Below are 17,422 nucleotides of genomic sequence, written 5' to 3' on the forward strand. Positions count from 1 at the left end.
GCAGGAGTTGCCAGCTTCACAAGGCAAGTGCTTGTTTCAGCACTCTTTGTGGGCCAGGAGCAGCAGGAAAGCTTCCCCCAGTCTTCAAGGAAGCTTTTGATCTCCCCCAGCCCTGATCATCAGCCATCCTTACCCCAGACCCGATCACCAGCCTCTCCCAACCCTAGCCCTGTTCCCCAGCCTCCCTCAACCCAGCCCCGATCACCATGCTCCCTCAACTCAGCCCCGATCACCAGCCTCCCATACCCCAACCCGATCACCACCTTCCCATACCCCAACCCAATAACCAGCTTCCCATACCCCAACCCGATCACCAGCTTCCCATACCCCAACCCGATCACCAGCTTCCCATACACCAGCCTCCCTCAACTCAGCTCCGATCATCAGCCTCCCATACCCTGGCCCTGAATGCCAGCCTCCCCCAGCCCAGCCCTGATTTCCAAGCTCTGCCTCCCCCAAACCCTGATTACCAGCCTCCCTACCACCCCAGTCCCGACTGCTGACCTTCTGCCTCCATCCCAATTGCTGGGGGCCATCCCCATGTGTCCCTGCTTGCAGCCTCCTGCTACTGATGTTGCCAATGGTCCGTTGGCCAGGCTATTTACAGACCAGCTGCAGGTAGGAGACAGAGCTGCAATATGCAAAGGAGATCATTGAACATATGTTTCTTTTTTACTTGCCTTGTGGTTCAAGAGTAGCATGAGTGCTCCTCCAGGTCCCACAAGGGAATTTTAGGCCTCCCCAGAACCAGGTGTCCTCCCATTCCCTCCTGCGGCACCTCCTCACCCCATCTTACCCTCTTGGCGATAACCTCCTGATCCTTAAACCTCCACTCGCACCCTCTGGCCAGCTGCCAGATTCTGACTGCTTTGAGTTAAAGTCGCTTCATGCTGCCAATGTCGGTATGTTTGGTGTTCACTCCAACAACCACCCCTCCCCCACCGACCCAAATCTCATTCCAGGTTAAAGTTTCCCCTTGTTTATTATAAAACTGACAGGTTATTTTCCTGTCAGGCAATAGTAAACAATATGAATGTACATATGGATATACATGGTTAATAGCCATCTATTCCTGACTTACATCACTGATACAGAAGACATACAAATAGAAACCTCAACTTTAATCTCTATCACACACATTCCCTGTATCAAGAAAAACGATGTGCCAAATAAGGAATATTAATTCATCGGTTAGAAACTTACATTGAACTTTTAATGGAAAAAGTCCTGCCAACGCAATTTGCATCTGAAACACCTTTTCACATTGTAAGGTCCAACATAAGACAGAGGTCTGAGCAGCATGGACCCAGAACAATAGCTTGCTGTAAGTGATTGAATTACCTAAGATTGCTTCATTAGCACGGCATTCAAGGCAATTCTAATGCCTTGACTTTGAAAGAGCAAACCTTTCCAAGTATAAATATTGGCATCCGAACCTTGAATCTCATTAGAAGGCTCCAGAGGAAACACCGAGGCAGTCATGTGACCATCTGTCCATCTATGTGAAAGCTGGGAGTTTCCTTGAACAAAGGGAGTCAAGCCAGTAACTCAGACTGTGCAGTAGCAGAAAGAATATGTGCCTCCCTTTCTCTACAGATAACACAAGTTTGAAAACCATCTGAGACTGCAGACCCTCTAAGCCTACAAATTGTTACAGACAGAGACCAGGGGAACAGAGCCACCTATAAGTCTGCCTCCAAGAAAGCCCTGAGCCAAGCGGGCCAGCCACAAAGTGCACTTTGACCAGCTAAAGCCTTCAAAAATAGAACTTCATCTGGAAGACTACCCAATCATCCGACATCACAGACTGTGTATTTAATTTCCATTTATTCTGAACTCTAATCCAACCATAAAATCTACTTTTCACTCTGTAATCTATTTTTGTGCATGTGATTCTCGTGTGAATGTGTGCATAAATGTGTAGCATTTTTAAAAATTTATTTTTAGATCGGGTTTAGATTGTTAAGTGTAATAAGCTCACCTCATGAAAACCTGTCCGATTGGTTCTTTCACCATTACATTAAAAATAAAAGGTTAAACACTCACTGAGGTGATAAGCACAACCACTGTGGTCAAATAAGAGGTAAGGCAAGAGGGGAGTCTGTGAACCCCTCCTCACCTGGCCATAACACTGACAAAAACTAATACTGCTGCACATATCACACAGGAACTGAATTTTAAGGAGACAAGCATTGACTGCAACATTTTCATGAACAACACAGTTTGTTCTTCTCTTAAATATTTGCCCTTCTTCTAAGGTAGAGACAGAGGTTACCCAGTTTATAATGAAGCTAACGCAAAGCACATTGGAGATTTACTGCACACAAAGGCCCATTGTGCCTATTCTGGCTCTTTGCTGCAGCAATCTAAGACTAATTCTGATCTATTCTTGTAGCCTGGTATTCCTTTCTGTTTTAAATAAAGTCAAAGTTTCCCTCAAGAAACGTAATGGTTTCTGCCTCAACCAGTAGCTGTGGCAAAGTAGTTTGTGCTCCGACAAATCTTTGAGTAAACAAATGCCAGGTGTGAGCCAGTTTTTACTCATTTTTTAGCTCTATGTGAATTGGTCCTTTACTCACCATAATCTGGACTTGACCATTTTTATAAGAATCAGGTGAGTTTTCATTCTCTTCAGCTTTGCAGCTTCCTGTTCGACATTTTACAACATCCTGAATCTACAAGGAAGTGTAGAAAACAGATTTAGAAAAACATTGAGATAAAACAGCGATAAGGCAAACAAACTACAAAAATAATAACCAGCAAGATGCAGATGCCAACCCTGTCTTCCTCCCTTTTTGTTCTCCTTTGCTTGTCTCTGACATTATGTGACCTTGTTTTTGGCTCTTTACCTCTTTACTTTTCACAGTGTCTGCTGTGTCCTCTTCTAATCACTACAACCTCGAAGAACAAGGGCAGCAGATGCATGGGAACACCACCACCTGCAAGTTCCCCTCCATGCCACACACCAACCTGACTTTGAACTATATCACTGTTCCTTCACTGTTGCAGGGTCAAAACGTTGGAACTCCCTTCCTAAAAGCATTGTTGGTGTACCTTCACCCCAAGGATTGCAGCGGTTCAAGAAGGCAGGTCACCACCAACTTCTCAAGGGCAATTAGGGATGGGCAATAAATGCTGGCCTAGTCAGCGAAGCCCACATCCCATGAACAAATAAAAAAAAACAAAATATGGTAAGATTTTCTTCCATAGAATGGGTCTGCCTTTATTTCCTTTTCTGTGAGTGAATGTGTCTCTTGCTTTCTGACAGCCTCTATGCACCTCCCTTTTGATCTGACTGTACATATCGTTTACATCTACCCACTTGACTCTCTAAGATCAGAGGATACTGTGCCTTACAGTGATCATTTCTTGCTTTTTTCAATATGTCTCCTGGACTCTGGTTGAAGCAGCCAGGCAACCTGTACCTATACCTCTGTCAATGCCTCTCTGACTAACTGGCTGAGCTGGGTACTATTCATTCAGGTTTTTTTAAATTAATTTATTTTTCTTCACTTTACTCTTCATATCACTCATGATTGAACTTGCTAGGAAACTGCCTGGAGCAGTGAGGGAAGGAATGCAGCCTTGTGCAATTAGACTTGGGTTGATAAGTGGTGACATTCGTGCCACACAAATGCCAGGCAATGACCATCTCTAATATTCTATGATATTACCATTGTTGAATTCCCCACCTTCAACATCCTTGGGCTACTACTAACCAGTTTGACCAGAAGCTTAACTGCACCATTCATATAAATACTGTGGCTAAAGAGCAGGTCAGAGGCTGGGAATTCTGTGGTGAATAACTCACCTCCTGACGCCCCAAACCCTGCCCACCATCTACACAGCAATGGAGCACTCCCGACTTTGCCTGGATGAGTGCAGCTCCAACAATGCTCAAGAAGCTAGGCAGCATCCAGGACAAAGCAGCCCGCTTCATCAACACCTAATTCACCACCTAAGTATTCACTCCCTCCACCAGTGGCAGCAGTGTGCACCATCTTCAAGATGCACTGCAGCAACTCACCAAGACTCCTTCAACAGCACCTTCAAAGCCCGTGACCTCTACCACGTGGAAGAACAAGGGCAGGAGACACATGCGGACACCGCCACCTGCAAGTTCCTCTCCAAGTCACATACCATCCTGACTTATACTATATTGCTGCTCCTTCACTGTCCCTCCTTAATAGAATTGTAGGTGTACCTACACCAGCAGTTTAAGAAGGCAGCTCACCACCACCTGCTCTAGGGCAATTAGGGATTGGCAACAAATACTGGCCTTGCCAGAAATGCTCACATCCCATGAATGAATATGAAAAAAAGCAACCAGATTGAATATTTCTGTGTCACTCTAGCATTCCCCTGGTAGCAACATGCCCTCTAAGACAAACAGCACTCAAGACGACTCCATCACTCTCCAATATAATCCAACATACCCCACACAATCCAAGAGTCTAACAGTAGCTGCCTGAATCAAATTCCAGATTGAAAGAACTTATATGGAATGGCAATGCTAATGAGATACTCTGGTGAGACAGGCAATAAGTTTACATGTATAGGGACAAGACTGTACAATGGGTTAAACTAAGTCCAAAGCTGACAGTTCAGTAACATTATTTAAGCAAATGTGTTTAAATGTACATGGCGTTGCGTAGAGGATATCAAACTGAGGGCACAAACTCCCAATGAATCACCCGTGCTGTCCAAGATCCCCTGCTACAGTAAACATGCATGTTACTGCTATTCAATTAGACCTCTCATATGTTGTAGAAAATAATTATTTTGATACAGAAACCAGATGTGATTTGCCACTCAGTTGTCAAGGGCAATTAGGTTGTCAAAGGCCATTAGGGATGGGCAAGAAATGCTGGCCTCGGTCAGTCATTCAAAGCGGGAAGGTCTATATTTCAGTACCTGCTGTGTTGAGTCACCTGAGCTGTAAAAGGGTGCCTCAAATAATCTCCTGCCCTCTTTATCTGGGCTGGGGACGGTAAAATTAGATGGGGTTCTCACTCTTGACTGCTGCTAATTGACTCCTAGAAGGGCATGTGTAAACATGCCAGATGAGGAAAGGATGACTGTGATGTTCCACTTTGGTTGAGTGGCACACTCACAGTCACTAATCTCCTTCAAGTTTGAAGACTTGGCCATGGTATTTGATATCCTTGCCCTTCATGCATGCTTCCCTCTCCAATCTCATGCCCGGTATGAAATCAGGCACTCACAGGACACAAACAATCTCAGCTGCCAATACCTATTCACCACCTTGAGCCACTGCACACTGCTGCACCAAAGAGCTCGCTGCCAGGCAGCCTCAGCATAGACGCTTTTAGAAAATGTTAGTGGGGGTCCTCCATCAGTGCTGCTGATTTGTAGAGCAGACGTTTACTCTGTGACTGCACATACCTCTCGCCTCAGGAAGCAGTGGACTGTGATAATAACAAAGCCTTGAACGGAGTCAAAAACTGCAAACAGTATTTGAAACAAAATCGATCGCCTGTCAGTCATCGCCAGAACAGCTGACGTCCAGGTCAGTGCCAGCAATGGGAGAACAACACACGAGCTCCACAGGGATGCCCTGGAGGAACAGAGAAGAATGGCAGCCTTAATTAAAATGGTAAGTGTGATCAATTATATCCAGTATGGAAAGTCACTAGCTCACAATTTCGAAGTGTCTGATTCAAATTCTGCATCTATTTTTTTTAAACTTAATGCCCAAACTGGGACTTTCAATCTGGGGATCTCCGAGGCTAGGGGTTAGAGTCATAGAGTCATAGAGTTACACAGCACAGAAACAGGCCCTGTATGCGATGGGTTCTGCAAGATAATTGAAGAGGTCACTGAGGTAATCAGATTGCTGTATTTGTCACTTTCTGGTACATTATTTCTGCTGCTACCTATGTTAATAAAGAATATTTTCTGCAATAACATGATATTCCTTCAAGTAGCTGATGCTGTCTTTCAGAAATTGGGATAGCAGCTGCACCACCACCCCACCCCCACCCACCCGCCCATGCCACCTACCACTACCATCCACCCCATGCAACAGTGTGCCTGTAATTCCACGGGTCCCCAGTTATATATTGTTATTTGTAGGTCTCTGAGAGTGAGCCAATATTAGTAGGAGTCCCTGAGGATGTATCATTATATTCAAGGGTCCCTTACAGCTTTACCAATATTAGCAGGATTCCCTTGGTGTGTCAATATTAATAGGGGTCCCTGAGAGTCTGTGAATAGAAGCAGAGGGTCCTGAGAGTGTTTCAATATTAGCAGAGGGTCACTGAAAATGCATCAATATTCGCAGAAGGTCCCTGAGATTGTGTCAATATTACCAGAGGTGTTTGAGAGAGTGATGATATTATCAGAGGGTCCTTGACAATGTGCCGATATTCGCAGGGATTACCTGAGAATGTGTCGATATTATCAGAGACTCCCTGAGGGTAGATAATAATACCAGAGGGTCCTTGAGAGTGTGCTAATATTAGCAAAGAGTCCTTGTGAATGTGTTGATATTAGCAAGGGGTGCCTGAGAATATGTCGTTATTAACAGGGAGTCCCTTAGAGTGATTTCAGAACCACTTCTACAAATTAGGGCTGTACATTTTGCATGGATAGTACTTTCCCATTCACTAAGACTACCTATTTCCACCTCTGTAACAATGCCTGTCTTCGCCCCTGCCTCAACTCTTTTGCTGCTGAAACCCTTTGTTAACTCCGGACTTGACTATTCTAACACATTCCTGGCCAACCTCTCACATTCTACCTTTTGTAAACTTGAAGTCATCCAAAAATCTGCCGACTGTGTCCTAACTCGCACCAAATGCCACTCATTCATCATTCCTATGGTCACTAAACTACACTGGCTCCCGGTTAGACAACACCTCAACCTTAAAATTCTCATCCTCGCCTTCAAATCCCTTCATGGCCTGGGCCCTACCTATCTCTGTAATCTCCTCCAGTCTTACAACATCCAAGATATCTGCGCTCCTCTAATTCTGGCCTCTTGAGCATCTCCAATTTTAATCGCTCCAAAATTCGTGGCCTGCCTTCAGCTGTGTAGGCCCTAAGCTCTGGAATTCTCTCCCTAAACCGCTTCACCTCACTTTTCTCCTTGATGACATTCCTTAAAACGTACTTCTTTGACCAAGCTTCTGGTCATCTGCCCTAGTATCTCCTCAAGTGGTTTGATGTCCTGTTTTATTTGATAATTCTTCTGTGAAGCACCTTGGGACTTTTTTATGTTAAAGGTGCTATATAAATACAAGTTGTTGTTTTTGATAGTCTTCTAACAATCCCACTACAATAATGTTCCTGCTTCAGCCAATTTTCAACAGTTAATTTAAAGTGTTGTGAAAATTAGGCTGTAATGCTCAAGGCTGTCGCAGTGTGAGCTAGACTAAGCTGCCAACATGTCTTATGAATGAGCTTCAGAAATTTGACTAGCTCCAAAACTTCCTCCAGTGCAGCAAATGCATCTTAATCTTTCTGTGATAATGCTGTTACACATTGCAGCCTCTGGTATAAACCCACAGGAACAGTGTAAATGTACCAGGTTTCATAGATGAGGGTATAGTGCAAACTATTGTGGACCTAGGACCAAATGACCAGGTGTGGGGTGTCAGTAGGTAGAACTCTGAACTTCAATTCAAAATGTCGCGGGTTCAAACCCCACTAGAGCTTGAGTCCATAACGTAGACTGGAACCTCAGTGCAGTATGACAGGAGTGCTGCATTGTTAGAGGTGCCCTCTTTCAAATGAGATGGTAAGTGAGGCACTGTCTATCTGCTCAGGTGGACATACACTATCCCAAAGCACTAAAGAGCAGGAAGTTTTCCTGGTGTCCTTGCCAACATTCCTTCCTCAATCACTACCACCAGAGCAAATTTAACTGGTAATCTATTTCACTTGCTTTTATGTGACTTTGCTGGGCTGAATTTAGTGGAGCTGGCAGGGCTCCCGGCCATTTAGAGCACCCACCCCCACGGCTCAATTTAACGGCGCTCAGGCAATTAATTGACAGACAGAGATCCTGCCTCCAAGAGCTGCCGGCCAATCAGAGGGCCGGCAGCTCAGTTGTATCAGCAGTGCCACTAGGAGTGGTAACCACTGCCAGTACTGCACCAGGCCTTGGATCCAGGCCCAGCGCTGAAGATCGGGACCAAAGGTAAGTGAGGCGTGGTTGCCGGGGCCAGTCCGGCTGGCCTCAGTGATGGGGAGAGGGACGGTGGGTGGTGAGTGCGCGGAAGGGATGTTCAGCGAGGTGGGTTGCTTTTTGCCACAGATTGCCCACGGAGGAGAGTCCCCACACACCCACAAACCCGCAGGGAGGTTGCCCCGTTTTACTGGGTGACCTCCCCATGTGGCAGAGGCACCCCTCCCCAACCCCCCAGAGGTGGCAGGAAGAGGCACTTAAGTGGCTGATAATAGGCCTCTTAAGGGCCTCAATTGGCCTCTGGTGGGGGGAGGCCGTTGTCGGTGCTCCGCCCCTCGCCTTCCACAACAATTCTATGGGCCCTCCTGCCTCCTAGCCTGTCTCTGAGGGACCCATTAAATCCAGCCTTCTGCGTGCAACTTGGCTGGCATGATTACCTATATAATAATGATTGGTTGTGAAGTGCGTTGGGACATTTTGAGGACATCATAAGGTGCTATATAAGTTCCTTCTGTGCTTATATTTACTTGCACAATTGATGTGTATAACATTGTATGGACAATGCTGAAGATACACACTTCAGCAAGACTGTATACACAGTATGTGCATGCTCACCTAACTGTTTGCAACAACAGTTATGCATGTGCGTACACACTTACCTGAACAGTAAGATGATACACAGGTCTCTCGTAAAAGCCATAGATACAATGACAGTCCAGATGTGTTGCATTTTGTGGTCAATCGAAAGTCTGACTTCCAGATAGCATAACTCAGTTTCTCAGTGAAGCTTTGCAAAATCTACACACGCAGAATTTCTGTGTGCTTGACACTGAGTTCACACTCTTTCCTCAGAGATACACACCCCACTTCCCCAAATCCAAAGAGATTAGGAGCAGGTTGGCAGAGCCAAGGGTAAGCCATGTGTTTGTGGTTTACTACTGAAATTTAGCCAGCTAAAATTATACCGGTACAGAGCAGGGGTAAGCTCGTAGTTTCTTGTCCAACTGGGACTATCCTAAACCGAAAAGGCACTGGTTTGCAGAGTTACCTCAGAGATAGGTTGACTCCTCTCAGATGCAATAGTGATCTGACTGGCTGGTCAATAATTTACAGTACCATGGAGAAGTGCCATGGTGTAATGTTGACCTGCCTGGCTTAGCTATCAGATTATCAAGTCTAATACAGAGAATTATTTTGGTTTCAAACTTCCATCACCAGATGTGTCATCTTGGCACCACATTGATACCAAGAGATACTTCTTAGCTTCCTTCACCTCCCACCAAGTAGGGTCACTAGTTAGTCATTCGGCAGTAGCCAATTGTGGATTTGAGCCCTTGATAGGTGGACAGCAGGTCCCAGAGTCTCCTCAGAGTCAACACGATAAGCAGCAGAACTGATCATTAAATGTAAATTCACTACCATCATCCATTTGACATCAGCATGGTCATGTCTCATCAACTATAAGATGGACATCTGCCTTCAGTGAGGTAGGAGAACCAACACAGGGTGGCTTGCATAATGCAGGCACAAGGAGCTGAATAGCCTCCTTCTGTGATGTATAACTCTATGCCCAAATTCAGTGTTGCACACTTTCCGAATACCCAGTGGCAAATTGGGGTAGGCTGGAGTTCTTCGTCCTGAAGCTGTTTCCCTTTTTTTAAACAAAAATTTATCTCACAGAATGGTCCTGGATTTTGAAAATAGCCCAGAGCAAGCCATTTTGTTATACATGTAGTAGTTCTGAACCATGAAGGAGAACAATTTGTCACAAGCTTAACCTGTAATGAGACTCTGATGTCAGTGAATAAAAACAAGATCAGAGTGCCCTTTGTTCCTGCTCAATGTAGTGTTGAAGAACAGTGTCCAGGTTGCATTTGACATCCAGCAGACCCCCAAGATACAGAGATAAATCAGTAACTGGAAGGGATACCTTCTCTATCTTCCAGAAACCACTTCAAAGTTCCTCTTTGGGCCATTCAAAGCAGTAATACCACATATGGGGCATTCAACATAAGATTCCACTGTTTAACCCATTGTTCAACCTGGTGGGTAGATTGTATTAGATTTCCTGGTGAGTCCTCCAACAACATAAGCATCTGCACAAAGGAGTGCTCCAACGCTTTCAGAAATACCTGGAACAGACAATCCAAATCTATACTTTGAGATTTCGTCCAACACAATGTTAATGACACTGAAAAGGTGACTGTGGACAACCTCGACTCATTTCTCTTTTTGTATAGGTTCTGTGTGTTTCCCTTCCACATTGACATAAATCTTGAAGTTTGCATATGTATTCTCCATAAAATCCAAAATTTGGCCCTGTACACCTACAGTTTCCAGTTTCTTCATCTGGGGTGCACGAAGTACTACGTTAAAAGTTTTATGAAAGTTCATGAAATTAATGCTGGTGGGGTTTCCTTATGCTCTACAATCTTGAATGAAGCCATAGGCGATGTTTCTGTGGAGGCTGAGATTTCACATGACTATATTGATAAAGCTGTACCATTTACTTTGGACTTCTGCACAATATGCAACATTTGAACGTCGCTGCTCATGGCCCTCAGACTCAGCATGGCTCTCATGTTTGATGTGTTGAGGTCCTTCTGGTGAGCACGGGGGATATTTGTATTGTCAGTCAGTTTGCAGGTCACAGTTATGCGATGAGGTTACAGATGCATTAGTCAGCAGGACCAACAACCCCATCAGTGATCCACAGCAGCAATGTGACAGGCATTTCTCAGAGTCCACAGGGTCAGTATCTGCACTGGTGTTGCTATTTGGGTCCCTGTGCACAATGCTGTGTATTTTATGGCCGAAAATGGACATTTTCAATCGCAATACAGTGGGTACATAATCATACAGGTTAATCCATGCTTTCAAGCGTGGATTAATTATTTAATTATTTAAAGCTAGCCATTATGCCATACTTTGTGGTGAGAAGTGAAGCGTGTAAAGATGATTGGCGGGAAATTAAGGCTACCTTATGCAGCCAGGACTCACGACACCCTTGTGCCAACCATGGGCAAGAGCACAGGGTAGGTACAATGAAACTCATCGGGATAATTTTAATCTAACCTGCCCAGTGGGAAACTGATGGGACCAGTTTTATACCTATGCAGATTTTACTGCCCATTGAATTCAACTAGCAGGTTAGTTTAAAATGAATCCCATGTTACAATCAAATCATCCTCAAACCATATCCTGAAGTAGCACTTTGCGTATCTGAATGTAACAGGTAGACCTGAAGTACCAGAGTGTGTAAATTCCAATGAATTAGCAGCAACACAGGAAGGATTAGTGTGTCAGACACTAATTTCAGATGCCAAGCAGTGTGACAACTGCATCATTTCTTGTTCGACAATGTTTTGTTCAGTTCTTTAAATGCCACATATTAATATCTGGGGTTCTGCTCTGGAAGGTAGAAATGATAAATAAACCCTAAGCACAATGCTCAAATCTAGAGCATCTATTTTATCCATTATTCAGTATGTCATTTTTGGTGGTTTGAATTCACATGGTGCTACCCTTTGCTGTTGTGCTTTGTTTCAGATGTGTTCAGATGTGTTACAGCTAGTCTGCCACTCATGTTAAATGAAACCCTGCAATCAACTAACACACTAACTACTCTTGCAGAAGGAAGAAGTGTCGTGGCTGTTGTAGCTGGCTGCTGAGATTCCTGCAGGTCAACACCTTCCCAAACTTTGCCTCTCCAAGTCTCAAAGGGCTGAATTTTACCAGCCCTCTGGAGATGGGCTGAGAGACAAGTGGGAGGTGGGGGGGCCGTAAAAGAGAGCGGAAATGTGGGGCTGCTCGTTGTCATCCCCCTTGTAAAATATGGTTCCGGGTTCCACAGAACACAGAAGTGGGGTCGACTGGAACAACACCTCCCCCCCCCCGCCCCCCACCCACCCCGCTTTCGGGCTCATTACCGGGACATAAGGACATAAGAACATAAGAAATAGGAGAAGAAGTAGGTCATTTGGCCCCTTGAACATGCTTCGCTATTCAGTAAGATAATGGCTGATTCAACTCCACTTTCCTGCCTGCCCCCTATAACCCTAGACTCCCTTGTAGATCTAAAATCGGTCTAACTCAGCCTTGAATATATTCAATGACCCAGCCTCATTACTCTCTTGGATAGCAAATTTCAAAGATTAATTAACCTCTGAGAGAAGATATTCCTCCCCGTTTCCATCTTCAATGTGGTTAGCACCGCAGCCTCACAACTCCAGCGACCCGGGTTCAGTTCTAGGTACTGCCTGTGCGGAGTTTGCAAGTTCTCCCTGTGACCGCGTGGGTTTCCGTCGGGTGCTCCAGTTTCCTCCCACAGCCAAAGACTTGCAGGTTGATAGGTAAATTGGCCATTGTAAATTGCCTCTAGTATAGGTACGTGGTAGGAGAATTGAGGGAAGGTGGGGATTAATGTAGGATTAGTATCAATGGGTGGTTGATGGGCGGCACAGACCCGGTGGGCCGAAGGGCCTGTTTCAGTGCTGTATCTCTCTATGACTCTATGACTAAATGGTAGACCTCTAATTCTAAAACTGTGTGCCCAGTTCTGGATTCCTCTCAGCATCTACCCTGTTAAGCCCCTCAGATTTGTTTATGTTTCAATAAGATTATCTTAATTCTTCTAAACTCCAATGAGTATAGGCCCAACCTGATCAACCTTTCCTTATAGGACAACTCCTTCATCCCAGGAATCAAGCTAGTGAATCTTCTCTAAACTGCCTATAATGCAAGTATATCCCTCCTTAAATAAGGAGACCAAAACTGTAAGCGGTGCTCTAGGCATGGTCTCACCAACACACTGTACAGTTGTAGCAAGTCTTCTCTACTTTAATACTCCATCCCCCTTGCAATAAAGACCAACATTCCATTTGTCTTCTTAATTATCTGCTGTAACTGCATGCTAACTTTTTGTGATTCATGTAGAAGAACACACATATCCCTCATAACGCCATATTCTGTTGTCCCTCTCCATTTAAATAATATTTTGCTTTTCTATTCTTCCTACCAAAAAGGTCAACTGCACATTATCCCACATTATACTCTATGTGCCAAATTTTTGCTCACTCACTTGACCTATCTATATCCCTTTGCAGACCCTCCACCTCACAAATTGCTTTCTTTGCAAATTTGGCTGCAATACACTCTGTCCTTTCATCCACGTCATTAATATAGATTGTAAATAGTTAAGGCCCCAGCGCTGATCCCTGTGGCATCCCACTAATTATAGTTTGCCAACTTGAAATGACCCATTTATCCTGACTCTCTGTTTCCTGTTAGTTAGCCAATCTTCTATCCTCACATATTATCCCAAAATCATGAGCAACATCAACATCTTGTACAGTAGCCCTCTATGTGGCACCTTATCGAATGCCTTTTGGAAATCCAAATACACTACATCTACTGGTTCCACTTTATCCACCCTGCTCATTACATACTCAAAGAACTCTAATAATTTGCCAAACATGATTTCCCTTTCATAAAACCATGTTGATTCTGCTTGATTGCATTATAGTTTTCTAAATGTCCTGCTACTACTTCCTTAATAATAGATTCTAGCATTTTTCCAATGACGGATGTTAAGCTAACTGGCCTATAGTTTCCCACTTTCTATCAACTGCCTTCTTGAATAGAGGTGTTACATTTGTTGATTTCCAATCCTCTGGGACTGCTCCAAAATCGAGGGAATTTTGGAAGATTACAATCAGTGCATCCACTATCTCTGCAGCCACTTCCTTTAAGACCCTAGAGTGCAGGCCAACAGGTCCAGGGGACCTGTCAGCCTTTAGTCCCAGTAGTTTTCCTAGTAACTTTCTCTGATGAGATGTGATTGTTTTAAATTCCTCCCTCAGTTGTGTCCTTTGATTTTATGCCATTATTGGGATGCTTTTAATGTCTTCTAGCGTGAAGAGAGATACAAAATATTTGTTCAAAGTCTCTGCCATTTCCTTGTTTCAAAGAGAATACAAAGTGAGCATTGGTTCCATAGAAAGTCAGTCTGGGGAATTAATAAGAGAAAATAAGGAGATGACAGATTATTTGAACAAGTATTTTGCATTGCTCTTCACCATGGAGGATAGAAGTAACATCCCAGAAATAGCTGTAAATCCGGAAATGGAAGAGAGGGAGGAACTCAAGAAAATTACAGTCACCAGGGAAGTGGTACTGAGCAAATTGTTGGAGCTATGGGCTGACAAGTCCCCGGGTCCTGATGGACTTCATCCGAGGGTCTTAAAAGAAGTGGCTCCTGAGATAGTTGATGCGTTAGTTTTGATTTTCCAAAATTCCCTAGATTCGGGGAAGGTTCCGTTAGATTGGAAAATAGCAAATGTAACTCCTTTATTCAAAAAGGGAGAGAGACAGAAAGCAGGAAACTATAGGCCAGTTAGCTTAACATCTGTCTTAGGGAAAATGTTAGAAGCTATTATTAAAGACGTTATAGCAGGGCACTTAGAAAAATTCAAGGTAATCAGGCAGAGTCAACACGGTTTTGTGAAAGGGAAAACATGTTTAACCAATTTATTGGAGTTCTTTAAAGAAGTAACATGTGCTGTGGATAAAGGGGAGCTGGTAGATGTACGGTACTTAGATTTCCAGAAGGTATTTGATAAGGTGCCACATCATAGGTTATTGCACAAAATAAAAGCTTGTAGTGTAGGTGGGTGACACATTGGCATGGATAGAAGATTGGCTAGCTAACAGAGAGTAGGCATAAATGGGTCATTTTTCTGGTTGGCAAGATGTAATGAGTGGTGTACCACAGGGATCAGTGCTGGGACCTCAACATTTTACAATTTATATAACTGACTTGGATGAAGGGACCAAAGGCATAGTTGCTAAATTTGCTGCTGCCCAGGGATGCCTTCATTATGAGGTCATTAAATAATCGTATCTCGTTGCACAACACCAGGTCTAGTATAGACTGCTCTCTGGTTGGCTCCAGAAAATGCTGTTCTAAGAAACTATCCCGAAAACATTCTGTGAACTGCTCATCTGGGCTACCTTTGCCCATCTGATTTTTCTAATCTATATGTAGATTAAAATCCCCCATGATTATCGTCGTACCTTTCTACAAGAACCCATTATTTCTTCCTTTATACCCTGTACTACTGTGCGGGTACTGTTAGGGGCTTGTACTACTTCCACAAGTGACTTCTTGCCTTTATCATTTCTCATCTTGACCTAGACCGCTTCTACATCCTGGTTTTTTGAATTTAGGTTATCCCTCTCTATTGTTCTAATGCCATCATTAATTAACAGAGCCACCCCTCCACCTTTTCCTAGCTTCCTGTCCTTCCTAAATGTCACGTATCCTTCAATATTCAGGTCCTAATCTATGCCATCCTGCAGCCATGTCTCTGTAATGGCTATCAGATCGTACTTATTTATTTCAAGTTACGCAATTAGTTCATCTGCTTTGTTTCGAATGCTACGTGCCTTCAGTTACAGAGCCTTTAGTTTTGTCCTTTTATTATTTTTGTAACATCTAGCCTTGCCTTAGATTTGTAATTACTGTCCCTTCTTGTCATGGTCTGTTTATCTTTTGCCAAATAATACCTTTCTCTTTTGCCTTGTCTTTACTCCTTGATTTACAACATCTTCTCAAATTTGATCCCTTGCTCCCACTATTTAGTTTAAAATCCTCTCTACTTCCCTAGTTATGCGATTCGCTAGAACACCAGACCCAGCACAGTTCAGGTGTAGACTGTCCCAACGGTACAGCCCCCACTTTTCCCAGTACTGGTGCCGGTGCCCCATGGACCGGAACCCACTTCTACCATACCAGTCTTTGTGCCACGCATTCATTTCACAAATCTTATTTTCCCTATGCCAATTGCCACGTGATAATCCAGAGATCATTACCTTTGAGGTTCTGCTTCTTAATTTCGTGCCTAGCTCCTCATACTGACAATGCAGAACTTCCTTCCTTGTCCTGCCTATTTCATTGGTGCCTACATGGACAACGATGACTGGATCCGCCCCCTCCCAGTGTAAGTTCCTCTCCAGCACTGAGCAGATATCCCAAACCCTGACACTGGGCAGGCAACCCAGTCTGCCAAATTCTAGCTCTTTACTGCAGTGAACAGTGTCAGTATACTGTCCCCTACTACCACTACTTTCCTTTTTGTTCCCTGCACTTGAACGGCTTCCTGTACCATGGTGCAATGGTCAGTCTGCTCATCCACACTACAGCCCTCGCTCTTGTCCATACAAGCTGCAAGAACCTTGAACCTGTTGCTCAATTGCAAGAATTGAGGCTCCCCCACTCCCACCTTCTCGATCCCCTTACTTGCCTGACTCGCAGTCACACCCTCCTGTCCCTGACCACTTACCAAAACAGATGACCCTATCCTAAAGGATGTGACTGCCTTCTGGAACAAAGTGTCCAGGTAACTTTCCCCCTCCCTGATACATTGCAGTATCTGCAGCTCAGCCTTCATCTCAATGAGTCTGAGCCGAAGCTCCTCAAGCTGTAGACATTTACTACAGATGTGGTTGCCATGAATTGCCATGGCATTCAGGAGCTCCCACATACTGCAGCTGTGACACATCACCTTCCCTGCCATCTTTATTGCCTTAATTTAATTAAATTTATTTTCCCTTAATTAATTTGTAGTTCCCCTTCTTACTGAACTCCCTCACTTACCAAACTCCCTCTCCACACTCTGTGCCCTCCAGCAGCACTCAGTGCAGACAAGCAGCACTGAGAGTCCCCTGAATTTATACTCTCTGAAAACAATGATGTGTCAGCTTTGCTAGAACTCTGCTCGAGCTCAAAAGTCAGTTTAAGCTAGCTACCTAATTAACTAGCTACAGCTACTCTCAGACAGCTTGTATACTCCTGTTTAAAATGTAGGAAACTTAACTTGCCTCTTAACTTAAAAGGTAATTTCAGTTAATTACTAAATATAAACAAAATAAAAACTAGAGTTCAGAGAGATTAACTCTTAAAATCCACTCACTTACCAAACTCCCTTCTTCACACTCTGTGCCCTTCAGCAGCACTCAGTGCAGAGAGGTGAACTAAACTGGGTCCACACCTTCTGGAGTTTAGAACAATGAGAGGTGATCTCATTGAAACATACAAGATCTTGAAGGGACTTGACTGGGTAGAGACTGAAAGGTTGTTTCCTTTGGCTGGGGAATCTAGAACATGTTGGCACAGCCACAAGGTAAGGGGTTGATCATTTAGGACTGATGAGGAGATATTTCTTAACTCAAAGGATTGTGAATTTTTTGAATTCGATTCCCCAGAGAACA

The 17,422-nt window shown here is 44.0% G+C and overlaps 1 protein-coding gene across 1 annotated transcript in view; it reads right to left on the minus strand.

The window, feature by feature from the left end:
* The window catches only part of LOC137347073 (adhesion G protein-coupled receptor B2-like), a 1,240,702-nt gene that overhangs the window by 91,429 nt on the left and 1,131,851 nt on the right, over positions 1–17,422 (minus strand). Inside the window, exons 25-26 of the mRNA XM_068011112.1 lie at positions 5,407–5,578; positions 2,580–2,675 (exon numbers count right to left, since the gene is read on the minus strand). Coding sequence (XP_067867213.1) covers positions 2,580–2,675; positions 5,407–5,578 — 268 coding nt within the window. The remainder of the gene's footprint in view (positions 1–2,579; positions 2,676–5,406; positions 5,579–17,422) is intronic.

Source organism: Heterodontus francisci, chromosome 31 (assembly GCF_036365525.1).
Source record: "Heterodontus francisci isolate sHetFra1 chromosome 31, sHetFra1.hap1, whole genome shotgun sequence".
Lineage (NCBI taxonomy): Eukaryota > Metazoa > Chordata > Chondrichthyes > Heterodontiformes > Heterodontidae > Heterodontus > Heterodontus francisci.